The sequence below is a fragment of the Chanos chanos genome, chromosome 4, assembly GCF_902362185.1.
Source record: "Chanos chanos chromosome 4, fChaCha1.1, whole genome shotgun sequence".
Classification (NCBI taxonomy): domain Eukaryota; kingdom Metazoa; phylum Chordata; class Actinopteri; order Gonorynchiformes; family Chanidae; genus Chanos; species Chanos chanos.
Window position 1 is genome coordinate 53,755,450 of NC_044498.1, and position 23,667 is coordinate 53,779,116.

General features: G+C 39.3%; 1 protein-coding gene across 2 annotated transcripts in view; it reads right to left on the reverse strand.

The window, feature by feature from the left end:
* ate1 (arginyltransferase 1) overlaps positions 1-23,667 on the reverse strand; it is a 65,903-nt gene that overhangs the window by 34,452 nt on the left and 7,784 nt on the right. Inside the window, exons 3-8 of one of the 2 annotated variants that reach the window (XM_030771490.1) lie at positions 23,298-23,360; positions 23,096-23,199; positions 21,678-21,872; positions 14,071-14,282; positions 8,801-8,929; positions 3,615-3,647 (exon numbers count right to left, since the gene is read on the reverse strand). In XM_030771490.1, coding sequence (XP_030627350.1) covers positions 3,615-3,647; positions 8,801-8,929; positions 14,071-14,282; positions 21,678-21,872; positions 23,096-23,199; positions 23,298-23,360 — 736 coding nt within the window. Of the gene's footprint in view, positions 1-3,614; positions 3,648-8,800; positions 8,930-12,804; positions 12,934-14,070; positions 14,283-21,677; positions 21,873-23,095; positions 23,200-23,297; positions 23,361-23,667 lie in introns of both variants that reach the window. The other variant, XM_030771491.1, reaches the window with a different exon arrangement.

Here is a 23,667-nt window from a genome sequence, read left to right on the forward strand (position 1 = left end):
AATAGAATGGAATAATTACCATTTTGCCAACAAATATTACTACATACTTTCTATTTCTTCTACTTCAGTGTTACAGAAAATCCAAAGGAAATCAGGATTAATGTATCAGGCATAAAAGTGATATTTATAGATTGATGACATATGTCTGTCAGGCTACCACACATTCAAATACTGTTGTGCTGATGCCTGATAGGACAAAATTTCTGTAACTGTAACTGACAACTTTTAGAGTGAGCAGCTTAGTTTATGTCCATCTACTGAGTAACTAGAGGTTACTATACTGAAAGGAGTAAAGAATTACCAAAGAAATGAATTCCTGTTTCTACTGTTGGTGTGCTTAAGAGCCACTTAACCAAGAACGAGAATAAAAATTCAAACCATTGGAAGACTGATTGAATGGCTGAAGAAGACATTAATGAGGTAAACAGAAGCAGCATGCGATGATGAGGAAAATGTTTAAGTGTGTTTCTACAGGTATGCATCATAAAAACTGGACTCATCTGCCGAGAGTGAGCATTAGGGACATGGGGTTTACAGTAGGGACATGGGGTTTACAGTAGCATATTGATGGGTCCAGTGTGGTTTGTCACAAAAAGGTGTGCACGCTTAAATGCACGCACGCACGCGCGCGCGCACACACACACACAAAGCTAAGAGGCACTTAATAAGTCCTTTTTGAGCAAAAATAAATCCTTACACTAAAGACCCACAGACGAGGGGTTTAATGGGCTCCAGATTTTCCTCTGTGTGTGTGTGCGTGTGTGTCTGTGTGTGTGTGTGTGTGTGTGTGTGTGTGTGTGTGCGTGCGTGTGTGTCTCTGTGTGTGTGTCTCTGTGTGTGTGTGTGTCTCTGTGTGTGTGCGTGTGTGTCTCTCTCTCTGTGTGTGTGAATGTCTGTGGTGTTAATATATGTGAGTGTTTGTGTGAATGATTTAGGTGTGTATGAATGCCTGTCATAGATTACATCTCCTACTGAAACATTCATGCCATTTTTTCCCCAACTCAAATCATTTCTAATCCAAAAGCCCTCTTTCCCTCACGACTGAGACTGGAAACAGTGCAGCTGGAGGACTTGGGGGCTATGGTGGAGATCAGAACAGGAGCATAAAATAGTAACAGGATACCTGGCTATCCCCTCAGCCCATCTGGGTCAATTTAGCCTGCTTGTTATGTCAACACTGGGGTTGCCGGCTTGCTAATCTGCTGCATGAAACCCAAGAGCTACATGCCACTACAAGTCACTCCCACCAAATTAAACCTGCCCTCCAAAATGCACACCAACACTAACTCTTCTCCAGGCGAAAATCAGGTACATGAGTGACTTGCAAGGGCTAACGCAGAATGTTACTTTCAAGGCAAATAATTTTGTTTAGTATCTAAACCAGCAGAACAGAAAACTCTACTACATATGCAAAACAACTATAAACAACTGAGACTACGAACTGACTCACTGTTACCCAGCCAGTCAACAGTTTATTTTTTGGACTTCTGACAAAAGAACCTAGGGCTTGCAGCAGGTTCTGACTCACCAGTCATTTAAGCAGGCAGACCAAAATTCTGTAAAACAACTGACATCAGCACATTAATAGGCCAACTCGCAAATATCTACGGGGCAAACGAATAGTTGTACTTAACTTGTATTAATGTCCTTCTTGTACATTAGGTTTGTAAGCTACATATTTGAAAACATCGCTCAATGTTCTTTTTCTCAAAAAGTGATGTTTTTAAAAAAAGATGTTTGAGAAAGCTCTCTTAAATAATGACTTATAACTTTGTTGCTGGTAAGTAATCAGTTATCAGTGGGAGAATTTACTGTGTACACTTAAATCCTACCAATGCTTTCCTGTTAGGAAATCACTGACATTAATCAGATCTACGGCCAAAATTACATGAAGAAAGTTGAGACAGAAAATCTATGTAAGGTAGCATGACTAAGAGACATCCAAAGGGTAATACATGAAAACAGGAGTTCACTGTTCTGTGCCAGCTTAAAGGAGACTTTTAGCTCTTTTCCACTAGGACGGTGCCCGTGCCCGTGCCCGTGCAGAGCCAGTGCTGCCCTGGTGCTTTTTGAGAACCGGCCGGCATTTCCACAGGTTTGGGGACTGAACACTACGTAGCGAGAGTTTGGGTAATGCCGTGGGGAAAAAAATAATGTCGGACAGAACGCATCTGCTTGCTTTTTATAAATTTACTTTTACGCTAGGCTTCCACACAGCGAAACACCTCACCAATTTTGCCCTAAAACTTTTCGCTCTGGGGGGCAAAATTCATGAAAATAGTAAGCCTGTCACCTAGCTCAAAAGTTTAAATGAGTGCTCAAACGAAGCTCTACAGTGGTCTATTTGCACCAACCAGAGCCAAGAGAGAGAAAGAGTTTTTTCTACCACTACGTTCACGTAACATGTAAACAACAGCCCGTGTTGATGTACACACAAATGGTTGCCTATACATCTCTTAATCATATACATATTTTCATGCTACATATAGCATTTAGCCTGCCGCTATCTTGGTCAGACTTTTTTGTTACTCCCGCCTCTTTAGAGAACGTCACGTACCAAACAGAGAAATCACTGAACTGATTGTTTTTCGCGTGGTTTTTATCTGTATAGCCACTGACGTCAGCGGTTTAGGACCAGCAATTCTGCGGTGACGCGCAGGTGCCAGCGTTTTGGCACTGGCATCAGGATTTTTTCAGGGGAAAAGCACGGCCGTGGTGCGCCGGCACCAGCACCACGTCAGCAGAAAAGGGGTATTTGTCTCCTCCCCCTCTGGTTCCTCTACTCAGCTTTCAGCGTGGCCAGCCTACTGATCATCGGGCTGATCATCCTGTCATTTAATTACTGTTTACACCTGTTTCTCTACCGTTTCTTTTCGCTTTCCCTGTCTTTCACAGATTTACTCTGAGCGTTCTGTTTGAACAAATACCACTGCTATTTCATTGTTCTCTTTGTGAAGTCTCAGTGCTCCCTTTGCAAAGACTGAGCTCCGCATCCCTGAACTCGGGAAACTACTTGTAAGTCCCATGCATATTAAAGACATATCGTGTTTATCTCAGTATTTTGTATCTAGTCCTTTATCCCTGTTTGGTACTCTTGTATCCAGATCTATCCCTGTCTTCAGTAAACTATTTCAATTTGATATGTATCCAGTCTCTTCTGCAGTCCTTCACAGAGATGACGAAGATAACATCCTCTGAACCTCCTGTATCATGTCTGTTTTGTTAAGAGGATTTCAAAACGAACATATGCCAGCTACATCCTGAAAAAGTGGACTTTGTATTATTCGTCTGCATGACCAAGGAAGTCAAACAGTAAAGTATTATGATTAAAGTTCTTAATTATATGCATTCCACAGCATATTTCTCAATGTATAATAATTTAACCAGCATCTCTGGTTAACTGCACCCTGCTCAATTAATAAAACAATTTTACAATATTTTATTTAGATATGAAGTAATTTCTTGAATAACAATGTATAACTACAATGTATGTAAGCCTGTAGTTACACAAAGTTAATCCTACTGTCCTCTGTATATAGTAGAATGCTGGTCTGACTGGGAACACAGAACACAACAAACAAGCAGGGCTGAAGTATAAACATGGAAAGTCTTACCTCAAGTGGTGAATCACAAAGGAATCTTTGAAACTGCTCACGGAGGGAAGAGGGTCCAGTGAAGGTTGGTATAGGGACAGGAGAGACAAACAGTGCATTAAAATAATGACTGTCATAGAACGTATAAATAGAAATGTGCAGAGATACAAACACACACACACACACACACACACATATAAAATTTTGAGTTGGTACGAAGCGTACATTTAAGTTGGAACCCAATTCGTATAGATGGTCATATTGTCATTACTCTTTGAAAGGGACAACCTCTTGGGATTTTTCTGGTTTAGAAGTCTCTCCTTAGTATGTCTTATCTCCATTATTAAACACAGCAGAAAACTACAAACCAAATACATAAGGCCTTAGACTCCATGTCAGTATGATACAGCTCAGTCTTTAGCCCTCTGCTTCATTCTTATCCTGCCACAGTCCCACGCCAAAACACTACAGAACTTTACCTAGTGACTGTCTGATCTGTGATCAGTCTAAGCAGTAGAGCAACCCACGGCAATGCAGTAGGTATCAAATTACTATACGTTACCATAAGTACTGCATAATTAACTAATAACTTCACCATATATATGCAACTCAAATTGAAATTCACTCTCTGTGTTTTTAATGCACAGCACAATAAGCTGCTCAGTTCACATGCACATAATCACCCGGTGCTGTCAAAAAGCAAAATGCCTTCCAAACAATGAAGCTACCATACTCTTCATTTAAAATGGGCCTAAACCCAACTCTATACAAGGGCATGAAAAAAGAAATTTGTCGGGCAGCGATTTGAGTTGCGGGCTTGGAGATAATCACATATGCGTCTTTGATTTTGTTATAAGTAAATATACTTTCCAGCTGACTTTCAGCCCCACTGTTGCATTGGTTGTATCTGCTAGCCCAAATACAATACAATTAAAATGTGTTGCATGTTTTTGTGGGTGTCAAAATACGCACGATAACTGTTACAATTAAAATAAAATGCATAACACCATATTGCATACCAATGTGCAACACCTTATTAACAATGTTTCTAGCATAGTTAATAAGTAGTATTGGGAAGCAGAGCCCAGATATGATAAACATGTTAGGTCTATTGAACAAATGGAAATGCTACACTAGACTGTCCCAGTAAATGGCGGTACAGCAGTATTTACTAGAGCCACAAATGCAACTTCTAACTGTGTTTTCTCTGAGTGCAGATAGCCAGTGAACAAAACGATCCAGAAGTCTTTGTGGTGACCACAATGAAGAAGACAATGTGAAATGGACAGTTTAATTTCTAAAACACTGTCAGTTGGTTCACTGAAGGAAAGAATAAAACAATTTCCCTTTATTTCCAGAACAAACATTAAGACTACTTACTGTGGCTTACTCAAGTTTCTTATCAGTGTTTACTGCACTCTTAATATTTCCTCATCAGAGGAATATTGAGTTTAAGCAATATATCACTCCCAATAGGCCTCTGTCTTTTCCACCTCATTACTACAGCTGCCAAAATGGAGTGATCCATGAATCGATACCACCTAAACGACCCTAACCCTAACTCTAACCCTAACCCCAACTTCACTGAATCAACTTATCATTCTAACCATTCCCCATATTAACAACTTCACTGAATCAACTTATCATTCTAACCATTCCCCATGTTAACAACTTCACTGAATCAACTTATCATTCTAACCATCCCCCATATTAACAACTTCACTGAATCAACTTATCATTCTAACCATCCCCCATATTAACAACTTCACTGAATCTATTTATCATTCTAACCATCCCCCATATTAACAACTTCACTGAATCTACTTATCATTCTAACCATCCCCTATGTTAACAACTTCACTGAATCTACTTATCATTCTAACCATCCCCCATGTTAACAACTTCACTGAATCAACTTATCATTCTAACCATCCCCTATGTTAACAACTTCACTGAATCTACTTATCATTCTAACCATCCCCCATGTTAACAACTTCACTGAATCTACTTATCATTCTAACCATCCCCCATATTAACAACTTCACTGAATCTACTTATCATTCTAACCATCCCCCATGTTAACAACTTCACTGAATCTACTTATCATTCTAACCATTCCCCATATTAACAACTTAAAATGAACAAAATACTTTTTAGCTGCAAATATATCCCAGTTTGCCTGTCGACTATTCGGATATTCATTCGTTGGGTAGGTATTCAGTTTTCAATTTTGGGATTTAGATACTCATTTTTTTGTTTTGCTAAATGTGGGCTATCAATAAAGGCGAGCTGCAAAATACATATTGTCAGCACGTTCTTGTACTGTATTTATACTCGACTGACATTATAATGTGTAACCAGTAACATTACACATATGGTGACCAGATGCCCCAGTTTGTCCGGGAATGTCCCAGTTTCAAGATGGGTGTCCCGAGTCCCAACAATTATCTATAAAACACTAAAATGTCCCGGTTTTCAACATTCACTATAAAATTGCCCCAGTTTTCACCACAAGTAAAGTAATAATAATAACATTAAACTTGTTTTCAGCGCTTACATAGACATTTATCATGTTCTGTCCCACTCATTATGTCCTGAACCAATCAAAAAACACACCATGCGTCTGAATTCAACACTGATTTGTCTGTTTGTGTGTCAATGTGGCATTGTCAAGGCTGTTCTAAGACGCTTGTGGCTCTGTCTGACAGAATCTGTCAGTATGCTAACGGTTAGCATCATGCCGAGGAGAAAGTCGGTCTTGACTAAACACCTCCAGAAGGCTTACTTCGTTTCTTTGTGAAGTAGCCGGCGACAAAAAAAGCGCCGTTCTGCACACACTGCAGGAGTAAATTTTCGGTCACGCATGGTGGAAATGCCAACAGAAAAAAAAAAAAAAAATCGCATAGGGTGCGTGCATAAGCGCATACAGGTGCGCATGCATGAACATGACATGCACTTACTTTGCTTGGAAAATAGCTGCAGCTGACCAGAATAGTTTAAATAAAACATAAGGAGAAATGCGGAAAAATCCATTTTTTTGGAGAAATGTCTGGCGAGCCAAAGCTTCAAAAATTCGCTGCTGATTACTACCGAAGCTCGGGAGCCCAAAAAATGGTATTTGGGACAGCCCTACTTGCCAGCACTAATTTTCTTCTACCTGTGGTCAGGGTCATTCCAATATGCCACTGGGAAATTCTGCTGTTTAAAGGACCAAACAGGTTGTGACACTACTGGCTCATATTTGAAGATTTAGGGTTAGGGTGAATTACAGTATCCCTTTCATTTATCACCAGATTTACATCATGCGACTGGTCACAGCATTTGCACAAATCAAGCACAAACACTAATCATTTCCACCGTCTTGGAGACCAGTCTGAATGCGTCAAAAACACGAATTGACATACAGTTCAGAAGGAGATTAACTTTTGCTTCTTAATATTATCCTGAGATCTGTGTCACTTTGAGGAAGAATAACTGTTATGAAGAAGGGAAAAAAAGGGTTGATTCGCAGGTGAACTAAATAGGAGGAAGCGGTCAACAACCACAAAGGTAAAGCCCATCTTCTCCATGGTGATTTGGATGAGATTTTCAATTTTCCTCCAGCTAGAGACAGCTGTTAACCATGAACCCCTGAAAGAATATCATGTGAACTGATTGTTGATCCAGCAGTCATGTCAAAATGTCACATTTCACAACATCCATCAGATTATTTCACTCTTAAAAAAAAAAAACCCACCGGATTGCACCAGAGGCAGACAAGTTAGGAAAGCACAGGTTTGGGTTTCATTCTGTCACCCTATGAAACCGTTTTGAATTGGTCACACATTCAAAGTAAGCGCTACTGGCCTTTGAACAGGGCATTTAACTCCAAGCGGCATGTGACATCTGAGATTAAAGAAAGAAACTATGCAAGCTGAGTTGGATAAGAGTGTCTGGAGCAAAAAAGGTGTCAACAACGCACAAAAATGGCACAGTAGATTGGTTTGTGGAAGTACAATGAGATTGACATGTGTGAATGGTTTGATATATTAAAGCTGCAGTTCAAGGGTAGAGATGCTACTGTGCTATTAATTCACAGGAAAGGGAGGTACACTAAAATTGCTGCACCTGTAGCATGAGCATAGCATCAACTTAATTACGAAGCACTGCACAGCTTCACCGGCGTTAGTCTTCATTTCTGCATACTATTATTACTGAAAAACGTTTCAAACTGTTAAGAGGAGAAATTCATTTCCAACAATGTTTCATTCATTTCATTGACATTCTTATCCAGAGCAGAGACTGAGCTTTATTGCTATGATATTAGCATCTTTGGCATGGATTTCTCTGACCTTGTTGTGATTAGTCAAAATACAGCATGAACCACATCATTTCAAAGGTGAGTCAGTTATGGAAATGAGATTATTTGTAAATGCTATCCATTTATTAGCAGTGATCTTGTTAAATTTAGTCTGTCGTCCAAATTTACTGTACAAACATAACTGTACCAGCATAGACAACACTGTCATTTGTGCACTGCCTAAACACTATTTCTGGAACAGATCTATAATATAAAAGAGGACATCAAACAGATGTTATTCAACTTAACCCAGTTTAGCCGATATCGTATAACTGCTTGATCTTTTCATTGCTACTCACAGCTTTCTTTCATTTTCTTCTCCAGTATGATACCCTGTATCATGCTCAGTGTGCATGAATACAAACAGACACTGATCATCACCCCAAAATGCCAATGAGGGGTGTTGCTGTCAGTTATCTAGATCCTATAGAATTCTTTTCCTCTCCAGCCATCACTAGTTCAAAATCAGCACTAGTTCATAATCACTAGTTCAGATCTCAACATTAATTCATAGAGGTGTCACATACACATGCAACCTGCACCTATTTGTTCTTTTGTTAACGCTACTGTGCAAACAGTTTTATTTTACAAGTCCTGTGGATGTCATAAGCCAATCACACTCAATGGAAGATGGCTATAACCTTTACCTAACCCTAACCTTTACCCTGATTGCACAACTACTCTTGTACAAGTTCTGCTCTCAGAGGATGATACTGTTACCTATCGTTTTAAACTTATAAACCTTTAAACACTGCATTCTCACCATGTTTGGTTAAACTGGTCACTGTATGATATTATATGCATAATTCTTTAGGGTGAGAGTTTTGAGACTGTGACAGTGCCTGTGTGCATAACAAAAACACTGTACCTCACTCTCTTCGCATTCGGACGGAGTGTCACCATGGACAGCCATCTGGTAGCGGCTGAAGAGTGCAGCTGACTGCTGGTAGGATGCCACAAACTGAGGGTCATCGAAGCTGACAGGCACTAGCCTCACCTTCAGAAATTTTGGGGAGGGAGGAAGGGGCCATTGAAGGTAGCCAGTATTGGAGGGAAAGAAAGATTGGAAAACAAATTAAGAGGATGACTACAGGAACTGTGGCAAACAAAACGTGGTGAGATGGTAAGCAGAGGATGAGAGAAGAGACAGTGGCAACTAGTAGAAGGAAAGGTGGCACTGTCAAAAACTACTCATGTAAGGTGACCATCATCTAGAGTCAGAAAAGAGATCCCCATACTATGGCTGCAACTCAGTACACTGCCCTCAGCTTTGTAACATTTTCATTTCTTAATTTCACTGTCACTACAACTCTCAAGCAAAAGACACAGATAACATCAGGAGTCAATGAGTAAAAGAAATCATAAATAACAAAAAAACGGAAGATGAGGAAGATGACAGGGAGTGTGTGTCTAGTCAAAGATGGCCACTACGTGGGAACAATGCTAATCAAGGAGAAAAGGGAGTGTGAAAGTGAGGCTAGTACTCAACATATAATGCTACGTAAGTAAGACCATTCACACACTGGAAAAAAGATGAGCAAACAAAGTTGCATCTAATCTACAAAATATATGGAGGCCTACACCTAATCTACATAATGTATATCTATGGATGCCTAATCTATATACCTAATTTATATAAAGTCTGCCCTGCACAATACATCATGTTCATAATTATAATTGACTTTATTCCTTAACTCAGTTATTCAGAGGAAAATATTCTGTTTTTTGGGGGTTTTTTTATTTTCTTTAACCCTAACCGTTACAATTACTCATCCATAAAAGGAAAATAAATTAAAAATCAACTTTAAGTCCAAAATTAACTCCACATAAACCATATGGCTCTAAATACTAAGATCCCATAGAGCCCCAACTCTAACCTCTGAATCCTGATTACCCAGTCTCCTCTATGTAAATGATTCATCAGTCATGATCATTGATGAATGTTTGCAAATGATTAACTATTTATTAGTATTTACACTAGTTAAATGCTTGAAAAGGTTATCCTGATGATTTACAACACTTTCTAAAATCATTTATACAACATTAGCTAATCCAGCACGGCTAAGACAAGCTAACACAAGGAGTGCATGTGACTAAGATGGACTCAGCACTGACACTGCACCTAACACAGGTATATACGCATTTACATGATCAACTGCCTGAAATTGATCATTTGAAGATCTGGTATCATATTCTAATGCAAATCTACAAGAAATATATATAAAGACTACTCAAACACCACTTTCAACATTTTTCCATCTCTCCTCAAATTAAAAACATAACAGCCAAGACCATTATTTCTCTTACAAATGGGATGACATTGGAATAGTTCTTACACGTGGTCTGTTTCACACCATAGGTGAACTATTTTGTTTTTAAAATTAGATTATGAAACATGATGCAAGCACAGCAGGAGTGAATTAAGTCATGCACAGGCCCTCTCACATACATGACAGGCACACTCATATACATGACAGGCACACTCATATACATACATATACATATACATCTCTAAACTATACGCACTACGGCTGGTTACACTCTGGTCTGGAGTGTGATATCCATGCTAAAAATTTACATTCTGTAACATATCATTACAAACCAACAAATTTAGGTAAAAGCACAGGGTACAAACAGACATAAAAATGTATTAGGAAGCTTTTCACTTGACTTTTTCATAGCTTTGCCAGACTGTACATGACTAGCTACTGTACTCTCTAGAAATCTGCTGAGGACACTGAATTGTCATTTACAGCAAACCATTACTGTAACACGCAAACCTTTGACTAACTTTAACAAGTTTGTATTAAAACGCAAAAGGGGTTCTTCTGGATGAGAGAGCCCATGTGAAGGAATCGATAAACACAGTCAATACTGCCATGATAAGAGGAAGAAATAGCTTGTTGGATTACCCAAACACAAAATATAACTTGGGTCTGTCTTTGCTCATAACCAATCATGTAATGAATGATACGCAACAACATCAAGACGCGGTCAGCGCTGTGTATTAAAGAATGAACTTATTAATCACAAATAAAATAAACCTTTAAACCCCTCTTCTGTGGTCCCAAAATTAACCTAACAGTCCATGTAAGAGTCTTCTAAATCAAACCAAGGAAACAAAAAGGCCGCTGAAAGTGATAGCTATCCCACGGATGTCAACAAAAGAATAGTCCAAAAAAAAAAAAAAATGCGATCCCTTGCTAATGGTATACCAGGACAAAAGGTACAAAAGTGAGGTCGACCTCACAAGGGTCAGCAGAGGAGAGCAATCCAAGATGCTTTGGGTGTTTGTTTGTTTGTTCCTTTTCAAAGCAGCGCGTCCACTTGTGGGAGACGCGCTACAGGTGGAAGGGACGGCTTGTCATAGTCTTTTGGTTAGTCTACTCCACAGTTTATTTACATTATTTTACTTTCAATACTTATAAAGAACCAAACAAAGGAGTTTTTCCTTTTATCAGTAGCTGCAGCACTTTAAACTGGTGCCACACAGATGATTCACCCACTTCCTGCTCTCCCTGTGAATCCATCCCCTTGACTAACGCAACACCCTGCGCAAACAGGCCTAGCCTTGGTTGCATGCTACGTCTGTCAGCTGCTCGAGGCCTTAAAAACCCACGCATACATACCATTATGTAACATCACACTATATAGCAAAATACATATACCTGTCATCCACCCATAGATAGCAAACCCAGCATGTATTATATTTGTGACTTTCATAATGAGTTAAAATGGTCTGATACAAAACTTAATGTGGCAGCGTCACAACGTACTACAGTCCTTAATTTCCCCCTTCCAAAGCAATTACCACGGTAAAGTACGTACTACAGTCCTTAATTTCCCCCTTCCAAAGCAATTACCACGGTAAAGTACGTACTACAGTCCTTAATTTCCCCCTTCCAAAGCAATTACCACGGTAGAGCATGTTCTACAGCCCTCAATTTCCCCCTTCCATTTACAGTAAAGTACGTACTACAGTCCTTAATTTCCCCCTTCCAAAGCAATTACCACGGTAAAGTACGTACTACAGTCCTTAATTTCCCCCTTCCAAAGCAATTACCACGGTAAAGTATGTACTACAGTCCTTAATTTCCCCCTTCCAAAGCAATTACCACGGTAGAGCATGTTCTACAGCCCTCAATTTCCCCCTTCCATTTACAGTAAAGTACGTACTACAGTCCTTAATTTCCCCCTTCCAAAGCAATTACCACGGTAAAGCATGTACTACAGCCCTCAATTTCCCCCTTCCATGTACAGTAAAGTACATACTACAGTCCTTAATTTCCCCCTTCCAAAGCACGTACCACGGTAAAGCATGCACTACAGCCCTCAATTTCCCCCTTCCAATTACAGTAAAGTACGTACTACAGCCCTCAACTTCCCCCTTCTAAAGCAATTACCACGGTAAAGCATGTACTACAGCCCTCAATTTCCCCCTTCCAATTACAGTAAAGTACGTACTACAGTCCTTAATTTCCTTACTCTAAAGCACATACTACGGTGAAGCATGTACTACAGTCTTTAATTTCCCTCTTTTAAAGCTTCCAGTCGCTTTCTCTCTGCTTTATTACTCTATTCCCCACATCTCATCTACTAATAGAACTCAATGTCTAAGATTTCACTCTACTTCAACTCTGGCATTGATCTGAGCTGTACAAGCCTTTAACAGACTTGCAGTACAACGTTAAATCAACTTATTTAAAAAGAGAGAGACCACTTTCATATCTGTCCCAAGAGGTTAACCCAAAATATTGGAGAAATGCTGCTTTGAGAAAACGGTCTTGAAATATTATGACCATGGTTTCCCCACTAACTGATGTCCCCAGCCAACCCTTTCTAACAGGGATGACTATCATTCTGACCCCTGACCTGGCTCTCCGAGGGCTTGTCAGGTGGGTCCTTGTGAATGGCCATCTGGTAGAGTCTGTATACTTGGTAAGAGGCATTGAAAGTGGCTTTAAACTCTGAACTGGGAGGGTTGGAGCGCACCAGCCTCACCTTCAAAAGAGGACAACCAGGAGAGGGTTAAATAAATAAATAAAAAGAGTGCAACAACTGGAGAAACATGCAACAAAGGAAGAAAAGAACTGCCTTGGTTCCATTCTAACTGGAGACAGATGGAATAAACTTTCATGCAAACTGCCACAGATGCTGTAATCCAGATCTTAACTTACCCATGACATACAAAGGAAAAAGTCAGTGTTTGTTATTTTATGCATTAAAGGTGAACTTGAATTAACAAGTTTATTTCAGCGTTATTTAATTCATCTGAAGAAACACATACTCGAAACATACCATTTATTAATGGACCAGGCTAGATAAAACAAACAGTCCGCTGCAGTATAAACAAGCACAATGTTCTTATACTGGCCCCCACTGGAGAGATTTTGGCATTACACCAACCTTCTTCTAGTTGACTGTCTACAAACCCTGTGGACATGGATTGGTAATTCAGACTGAAAAATTTCCACAGAATTTACATAGTGTACTGAGTGGTTATAACTTTGTCTCGACGTGATTTGGTTTCCCTGGGAATTTAATGACTCTGGTATGCAAATTCCCAGGGCTCAGGGTCTGCGGACAGTACACACCTTCATGATAAATGTATTTAGATACATTTACTAACAATTCTCCTGTGCACTGACATCAGATAATAAATCTGACATTTAGAGACTTCAGTCCTCTCAGTCCTCGAGAAAGTCTTCATCTAAGTTTCACTGCTTCTCTGCGCACTATGTCTGTAGTATATATAATGCACAATTAAATTCTTTTTTAGCCAAACAAAGGCTACACAAAGGTTTTCAAAGCGATAATCTGGTAAAATCCTCTTATATTTCCTCATACATTATCATAAATCTATCACTCTGTTTGTACTACCACTATGCGGATTATGTAGTTGACTGCACACGCATCAATACGTCAATATTACAAATCCAATCATTCTATCAGTGAGGTAATACAGTTCACAGTCTAAGCCTATCACTGTATTCCAGTATGGTGAATGTTTGTTTACATTCTACTGTAGTCTAAAACAAATTAACTTCAACACTTTAAACCCTCACACAATACAATAACACTGACCCTGGATGGACAAAGTACCAACATGTCACTGAGTTTAGAGGGATGAGTTCTGACCTCTAAATGGTGAAGGGAATCATCAGGAAGAAACTCAGTAATGAAGTCCTCCAACGTTTTGGGCTGATTGGACACAGAGGTAGAAGGGGTGAAATCAGGCATTGTGGGAGTTAGGCCTTGTTGCTGCTGCAGTTGTTTCTTTTGTAGTCGACGTTCCTTGCGGATGTCCTTAGCCTTCCGACATAAAGGCCTGTTGGGATCAGCTCCGACTCCTACACATAATAATAGCAGACACACACAAATGACAGAAAAACAAAAGGAAAATTGGACAAGTATCTCACTAAATACACAAAGTGTATGATTTCTACAATTGACAAATTAGTAAAAACTCTGTCTTTCCTGAATGTCCACTGGAGCCATACATTTGAGGGTCTAACAGAGTAATTTTGCAGCTACCTTTAAGACAAAAATCCTCACTGGTAAACAGGGATCACAGGAGGAGGAACAAAGAGTGGAAAAAGAACAGACTGTGAATAGCCGTAATCCCTCTTGATTTCCATTTAACTACCCATTTATCAGTACTGTGTCAACTGTAATCAACTGATGTGGAGTTCAGCTGTCCTGCACAGACTAGTTCATTAAAAGACTCACAGGAAATAATATCTAGGCAGCTTTGTCTTTTTGAAGACAAACATATGTGATGTCAAAATGACTGGGGATTCTCTCAAGAGTGCATTGAACATGAACATACATGCCTACCCTCACTCTTTCTCCCTACCCTACTACAGCCCTTTCCTGGCGCGACACCAGTTCTCCAGGCATCCAGTGTCAACAGTTTATATGTCAACATCCTGTTAGGACCAATAAGGAAACCAGAACCATTTCCTGTCTGTCACCCTGCCAGAGCATGCTAAGCACTGGCCTGCCTGCCACCAATAGGATACTAGAAACAAGACTGAACTAACAGAGGAAAATACTCAAGGCAATAAACAGCTTCAAAATAACAAATCAACTATGAACTAACAATACATTTACATACTTGTAATAATAATAACCCAAGTGCCGTTTTAGTCCATAAATCACATACACTGGCTCTTATTTATAGGTACAGCTTAAGTTAGTTAAGTTCTTTATTGATCACACACACACTAGGAACAGTGAGCAGTGAAATTCAACCTCTGCATTTGACCCATGCTATACACACACTAGCAGCAGTGAGCACGCACACACATTAGGAGCAGTGCACACACACACACACACACACACACACACACACACACACACACGGTGCAGAACAATGGGCAGCTGCAGTGATGTGCCCGGGGAGCAGTTAGGTTAGGTGTCTTGCTCAAAGGCCCTTCAGTCTTGGACGTTGAGGGAGTGTTGAGGGAGTGCTGAGGGAGTGTTGAAGGAGGGGAAAGTGCTGTTCATTCACTCCCCCGCCCACATTTTTCCTGCCGGTCCAGGGCATTGAACTGGTAACCTTTCGGTCACAAGCCCGCTTCTCTGACCGCAGCTTTCAACATATACAATAGACATGAAACGGTATGAGAATTTAACATCACAATTATAGTGACCGAAGTTATCATGGTTATCAGTATTACCATGATATTGTTAAAATGTGCTGAAAATGTTCAAAAAGTACTGATACACAAACGGAAATCATTTCAAGTTTTACGCTAAATAAAATTAGCAGCCCTATGCACTTTTTATTTGCATAAACATTAAAATAATAGGCCTATGACTGTTATTGTTGCTAAATATCCACATAAAAGAAGGCGATAGGCTAACTGACATCTATCCTGTCCGTTGAAATGTATTAACGTACAATAGTCTACTAGGTCTTTTATAGGTGACATTAGTTTCTCAGGCTACAAGAACTCTCTAAAATGAAGTGCAGGGTTAGGGTCATGGTTAAGTGCAAAAGTGAAGCTATCTGGTCCAACATTTCCATGCATGGCAACTTTTCCATGCTTAAAAGAGCTTGTAAGGAGGACGTGAATTTCCAAGTGAGGATACTAAGGATGTGTTATTCATCGCAAATCAAGCGCAAAGGGAGGAGTCGAGTCTGCTTGTGCATGTTGTTTTCTAAAAGTCTGGGTATAATGTAGGCTAATTTGTAGGTAATTTCAGAATACCATGATCATGCTAAAGAGGGCAAATTAAATAGCAGTTTTCCAATGTTCAGTTCCCCTTTACAGCAAAGTAGGTTAATTAACTCAAGACTTTGTAAGAGTTCAACGATTTACTTAACTTCAGACAAATACAAATAATGCTGTCACATTGTAGTTACGGTGGAAAATCCATACAGAAGAAGGGAATAAACTGGTCTAAACAGTGTTCTATCCGAGAACATGGCCTTGTCCACACTAATCCCGGGAAATTTGAAAATGCATAATTATTTCTCCGTTTAGCCCTTCCTTCCACATTAAAACAGCGTCCTCCGCCACCGAAAACGATACTTTGCGAAAACACTCTCTGAGGTGCATAGATTTGAAATCGCTAGGTTCGCACTGTAATGTGGAAAGGGAAAACAGAGAGTTTCAGAAACGATAATGTATGGTTGCCATGACACTGGCAAAAGTTTGCGCTCGAGACACCAAAACAAACATGACAGGCAAAATGCAGTCAATGGCATGACAACAAACACTAAGGTGTTTTAGCGCTTTAGTGCAGACGTGGAACATCTGGAAAACAGAGAGCGTACGGAGAAACGTTTTACATCAGGTTTACCGGGCAGAGTGTGGACATAGAAGGATGAAAAATCTCCGGAACGCTGTCACTGCCTTCCGCCATGTTTTCACTGACACAAAACAAACCCACGTTGCATGGTGCGCCTGAGCGCCTTGTAAAATTGTGATTTTATTCTCGTAATAATATGACATTACTCTCGAATTTGTTTTCCCTTACTGTGGCCCGAATACTCCATTGTAGCCTAACGTTTTAATTCTATTATGCTAATTAATTAATGGCCTAATGGAGGGGCGGCCTGGGAGAACCCATCGGATGTCGCTGCCACTCTTACCATGATGTATACAGTTTTAAGAAAACAAATGGGATATTGTCCATTTTTAAATGTTTGTGTACATTAGGCAGATAAGAAAGTGAGCTTCTGCTGTTAGCACTGGCGGCTCGCTTCGTGCGTGCGCTTGCAAAATTTATATTTTAAGGGCTTACTATTACGGTTTTGTATTTTTCTAATGTAGCACAGTGTTAACAATGGTACTTATAACATTCTTTCTCAGCCCTGGAACTTAAACCATTTTCTGACATCCCCAAAATTATATATTTAAAAAATTAAATTGATATCATAAACGTGCAACGACTAGTAGCATTGGGTGGCATGAAAGTATTACAAAAGGGTATTTAGAAGTCCCAAAGGTATGATTTTCAATACCGTCAAATACACAGATGCTCCTCTTTCTATTAAACTGATGTGGAGATGCTGTGTTGAGGTAGGGTGACCAGACTTCCCGCTTTGCGTTGTACTGCACAGCATTTTGACCCTTTGTCCTGCATCCCGCATACTGAGATAATGTCCCACATTTTCATTGGTCAGAAATAAGAACACACGGATGCGTTTTTTCACCCCGCCTGACACATGAGCCATTTATGCCACTGCAGCTTAGTTTCTACTCTATTTACTAGCACTAAGTCAAAAGCAGCAACCTGGCTCATACAAATGCAACATAGCCAATCTTTTCTAAAAGTCTGGCTTTCATCCAATGTCTGCGAAGAGAGCAGTGAGGGCAGTCATCAAGAGGCTGTGACAGCTGTCAGTCAAACTGTGCAGATGTGGGGCCAGTGAACTCCTCTGCTACGCCACAAAAACCAAACTTACACAAACTTTGCAGATATGAAGGTAAAAGCTATCAGGCAACATCATGGCCACAAAGAAAGGAAAATGCTCTTTTAGTGAAGAATGGGCTGCAACATATTCCTGGGTTTTCTTATTTAACTTTTTCCAGATAAGGAATAGTAAAAGTATGTTAGCCTACTCATCTCGACATTGCAGGCTTCCAAGTGATATCACATACGATTGCTCTAACATTGCGAAAAACACCGACACTGTCTAATATGCAATTAGCCTACTTACAGTAAACAAGTACACTTTGTCCTCTAGTCGATTCCATAGCACACCAGTTAGGCCATCAACATCCCTCCCTCATACACAACTATATAGAATGAAAGAAAATGAAAGTAACCTGTACAAAATGAAAAAATAAATGCACGTATGGAATGGATATTCATCATATTGTCGTAGAATTACTAGGACTTTTAGATAACCACTGGCCCATTAACCAGCAGCTGATTCTCCTCACATTTTTTTTTTTACACAAATACCGTCATATACCAAATACCCCAGTGAAATGTCAGGAAGGTATGATAAAACAGATACCGCCCAAGCCTAACGACTAGTCAACTAATGGCTTGAACTAACGACTACTAGTTGACTAGAGAGATCTTTGATCATCGGCAGCCCTAAAAATGAGTAGAAATATGTTCTAATATGAACTTATGTTTGTTTCTCAGTGAATTTCCCATGCTCTCGTCAGGCTCTTTTCTGGTCAGGTCCTTTTCCAATATGGTTGCTCAAATACAACAACAATTTTTCAGGGTACACTCCACAACCACTCACACTCACACAATAACACACGGAAAGACTACAAACCTGCTAACACTGAGCCACATGAAACATCTGGACAAACCTCTCAGTGGAATCAAACCGACACATTATAGTTTGCTTTCCCATAAAATAAATATCACAAAACATTTAACTCCCTGTAGATCCTCCCGAACGTTAAATTCCTCTTAAGTGTACTTGTCTAATCACATCCTGCAGGTCATGGCAAACACAGGGTGCAGGGGGTTGTTTCATCTGACCAGAGCACCTGGTTACAAAGTTTCAGGGTTTTTGTTTTTTTTCTGACAAATCTCTTAGAAACTCAACTCGCTTGAAGAAGGCATGGCTGATGTAGAAACTTTATCTTGCCTTAATCACATGACAGCTTTTAGTCTTGTGCCTACTTAGCATCTATGCCATGGTGAAGACCATTCCCATGAGGACAGACATACCACACCATGGGATGAAATGAATTGCTCAGAGTGACTTCATACTGACTTTGTCAGAGGATATTACCGAGGGGGTGTAAGAAAAAATCAATAATATCTAGCAGTGGAATATTATGTTCTATGATACTGTATCAGTTCTCAAAAAACGAAAAAAAAAAAAAAAAAAAACTTTTTTTTTTAATTAATAATTCACATGTAAAGATTCATGGCAGACAGTGGTTCATTTTGTGTTGTGTTTAAACCCTCGACCACGTGACAGCCGTGTTGTAATCTATCTTCAGCCATCTGACACTTCCACGCCAACATAACAACCTAAACTGATACAGGAAGTAGCTTAAGGTTGCACCGCTAACGTTAGCATTAGCATTAGATTTGATAATACTAATGTTACCACCGATGGCTGAATCCGAAAGAGGTAGACTGGCTCCCATAGCATACAGAGCTGAACTGTGGGCTTATTTTGGCTTCCACAATACAGAAGGAACTAAGGAGATCGACAAGAGCCATGCCATTTGCAAAATGTGCCGTGCCGAAATCAAATACTCAGGGAACAGAACCACTCTGAGAGAACATTTGGCAAGACACCGTTGTGATGTAAAGCTAAAAGAACTACAGACAGCTAACGCTCAATGGGTGCATCTAAAATTAGACTGTAAAAAAATCACAGTATATTGCCTTGCGTAGTACACTATCACAATATATCGCAATATATTGAATCATAACCCCTCTATCGGGATACGTATCGCATCGCCAGATTCTTGCCGATACAGAACCCTAATATCACCTTGCCCTCGAAGAGGCTGAGCAGCCAAAACCGTAAGAATAACAAAGAACTTTTCATCAGAAATGACCACCCAAGCCCTGTAGTTTGTGCCTCACGTGCCCTTGTCCACTTGCTGAGATCAGGGTAGAGGATGATCAGCCCAACCAGATGGATTGGTCCTAGCAACACTTTATGTGCAAACATCCATTGTGTTTTAAGGTCTCATGCATAACCTACCAACATTTTCGTCTGTCTAACGGTTCTGACACTAAATTCTTGACATAACTGCCTGCTCAGATTCTGTAAATTCAGAAAAACAACTGCAACAAATTTGTTTTAAAACTGTACTCTGCATATGTACAAATACACATTTTATTGCACAAACAAAAGCAAAAAATGCATACCACTCCAAAGTTCTGTCCAAAACGACTTCCTATAGCCTAAGGACCTCTTTTAGGGCTTTGCTTTCATGTAGTACACAACATCTATACACATGATCTGTATATACAGAGTGTATTCTACTAAGCCTTTACGGGAGAATCATTTATCCAAATAAGTATACTCAGTGATTTGAACAACACCTGAAACGAATTATTATTCTTAATTATTTATTTAATAATATTATTAATTGCTATTTTTCAGCTCAAACAAAATTAAAATGTTGTCATGTAATTGTAAAAACTGTACATACGTGATTTTTGATTGACTGCTGCCCTCTACTGTTATACTGATAAACATCCACTTCATTCCTATTTCTCAGCTTTTTCCCCCCCATGCATGTACCAGTCTTTCAGGTGGTCATAGGTTAGTATTCTAATACTTACAGTTTTCAGTTAGCTCAGCTGAGTTTTGCCTGTACCATGAATTTTTTAAACAGCAGAGCAGTAACAGCAGCAAGATTCTGGGTGTGAGTCTATCTTGACCTAGAATCACCGCCATCACAACTGCACTGCCCAATAATGACTAGAATCATCACAGAATCAACATTTACCAATCACTACTGTCTACCATGTTAAATTAACAAACGTGTATGCGACGATAATGCAGTTTGACTAAAAGTTAATGGAAAAAGGTCAGAGTAACTATTTCTGTGTTCATGATAAACTACTTCCCAGAGAAGCAGATGAAACAAACACAATTTACAGTCAAATTTAACTGAGGGCCTATTCCTTAAATGCTGTCCTGATCAAGAGTGATATGAGAGTGTGGAGCAACTGGCTACAAGATTGACTGCATTTGATTAAGCAGACGTGTGATAACCTTAATATTTTGTATTTAAAAAGCATCTATACTCTAAGCTTTCGCTCATATGAGTTCTCCAAGTTTCTAACTGTACTTCAAAAGTACTATTACCAGTAAAGGAAGCACAAAACTAAAGTTAGTTTACAAACTAAATCCAAGCTCATCAGCTGGCATCCTATACTGAGATCTTTTGGTGTCTAATAGCTGAAATCTTCAGCTAGGCAGGTGGGCAGAGGAAGACTGACAGATTTCCAAAGAACAAACTATATGCCGTGTGGCTAAAGTGTACAGCTACATTTCTGGTTATTTTTATCAGTCACAATAAGTGTCATGACTAGTTTGGTCAAGTTCTTTTCCTTTAAAGGAGACGTTTGCTCTTCAGCACACTTGAGTACAACATACTGCTTCCCACCTTGTGATGAAGTCACTGGCTCAATGTCTCTGAGATGTTAATTCAGCAGAGCTTGAAATCCACTGAAGTGTCTGAGGGCAAGTGTTATAAGCAATAAAACATAGAGGGCGAACTTCCCCTTGAAAATGGAGTGAACACACAATAACATACAGTGCTACTAAATTTGTTTTCAAGTACCTGGTTTAGGAATCACCCTCAAACCATGTCCAGATGATGATGTAGCTGGTTCCTCTATGGACACTCCTGACTCAGCTGGTTTGGTGTCACATTGCTGTTTTTGGGTGATAGGAGCGTCTATTACACAGTGCTTCAATTGTAATTGGCCTTCAGGCAGTCCCTCAACCTCCTCACACACAGAATCAACAGTTTCACCTAAAGGACATAAAAACAACGCACATGAATCCCCCCAGACACAAACTGCCAATCCTCTAAATAAAGAACGTTTTCACTTTTACTAAGCTAAAATAAGAATTTGCAAATTCAGTGCCATGGGATTCCTTCTATAAACAGTTAGTGGTTGGATTCGTACATATACAGTTAAACAGAACACAAAGAGCTACATTATTATTATTTTTTTTTGCATTGTTTGTTTTGTAAACAGCTATGTAGACAGTCAGTGTTTCTATTCGAACAGCAAAAGCTCAATGCCTAACAACATAAATTCAGTTAAAACTTCTAGTCCTCACTTTGTAAACTTTAAGCTCTTTTAATACAGAATAAAGCCATTCACATACAATTAACATGAGCCTAAGTAGTGCTAAAATATGGCAAAAAAATTGCAATATGTTTTTATAAAACTGCAGTATTGTCCAAATGTCTACATCACAGGGCCAGAACAAAGTAAGCACACTCTTCCCTTCAGAAAATTCTAGATTTCTTGCTGACACACTCAGATAGGGCACTGTCCTCCTTGTCTTTTGATAGCCTATAGGGTAGTCCATACTTCGTAAACAACAGAGATTCATGAATATTCAGGGTGTAAAAAAAAGAAAGAAAGTTATACATCAAACAATCATAATTCAAATAATAGTCACAATTAGTAATGATAGTTACTAGCTGCTGTCTGCAAAAAAAGAGTAAATAAACACTTGAAAGAAATTAGTTTCAATTAGCGTTAGCCTAGTTACACAGAACAACTGAGATGTCTGCTATCAGCTCAGCTGCTACTTAATTTAGTTATATTACTAACTTCAGTTACAATTTAAGGAACTATGAAAAAACAAGTGCAACAAAGGGTCCCTCATGCTTTCTTCAAAAGTTTTGAATACCTGACATATGTTACCATTATAAACCATGTACTCTACCTAAATTTAAAAAAAAAAATCCTTTTAACTTTATGCCGTTTGATTTAGAAAGAAATTTCAGCTGATGATTACAGGTATCTCCCACACATGTATGCAAATGTTTTGATTAGTGTTCTTAACTTGAAGTTAAGCATTGTGAGAGACATCAACACAATCACATGCAACCTAATGACAACTTCTAAAGTGGGGTTTTCAGTGGGGACACTGATTTAAAAAAAACACCTTCTAACAAAACCACATATTAGAAATAGACAGTTTAGTATCTCATAATTAACCAGACAATTAACTCACAGTTATTCCCAGCCTCTGGCATCTCCCCTTTGGAGAGAAATTTGTTTATCTTCTTCAGCACCCTCTTGTGGGTTTTGGTTGGCTTGAAATTCAAGGCATGACACCTTCACAGAGAACACAGACTCTATTATAAAACATCAAAACACATGCACACTTTTCTCAAACCCAAAAACTTCATGTTTCAGAGGTAAATTATCTTTACCTGATTGTGTACTGTGGGCAGCAAGTCTTGTTCATAGTAGGCTTGTAAATGTACTTGCCACTTCTGTGGATATTGAACAAAAAAAATACCAAATAAGATGCTACAGATTTAAAAATGTGTGAAAAAAAACTTGCTAAACTTGCTACTTTTAACATCTTAATGGATGCCATAATCAATGGGAGGTAAGTAAGCCTTTAACCACTCTCTTTATTAGTGATTAATGACATTTTTCAATTGAACGTTTACATTCAAAAATGAGTGCGTATGGTTAAGTCTGTGTAATGCTTTTCAGTTAAATAGCTGTCAGGGCTGCTCAAGCCACATGACCTCCTGAGGCCAACTGTCAATCAAATACTGCCACTCCTTAGTT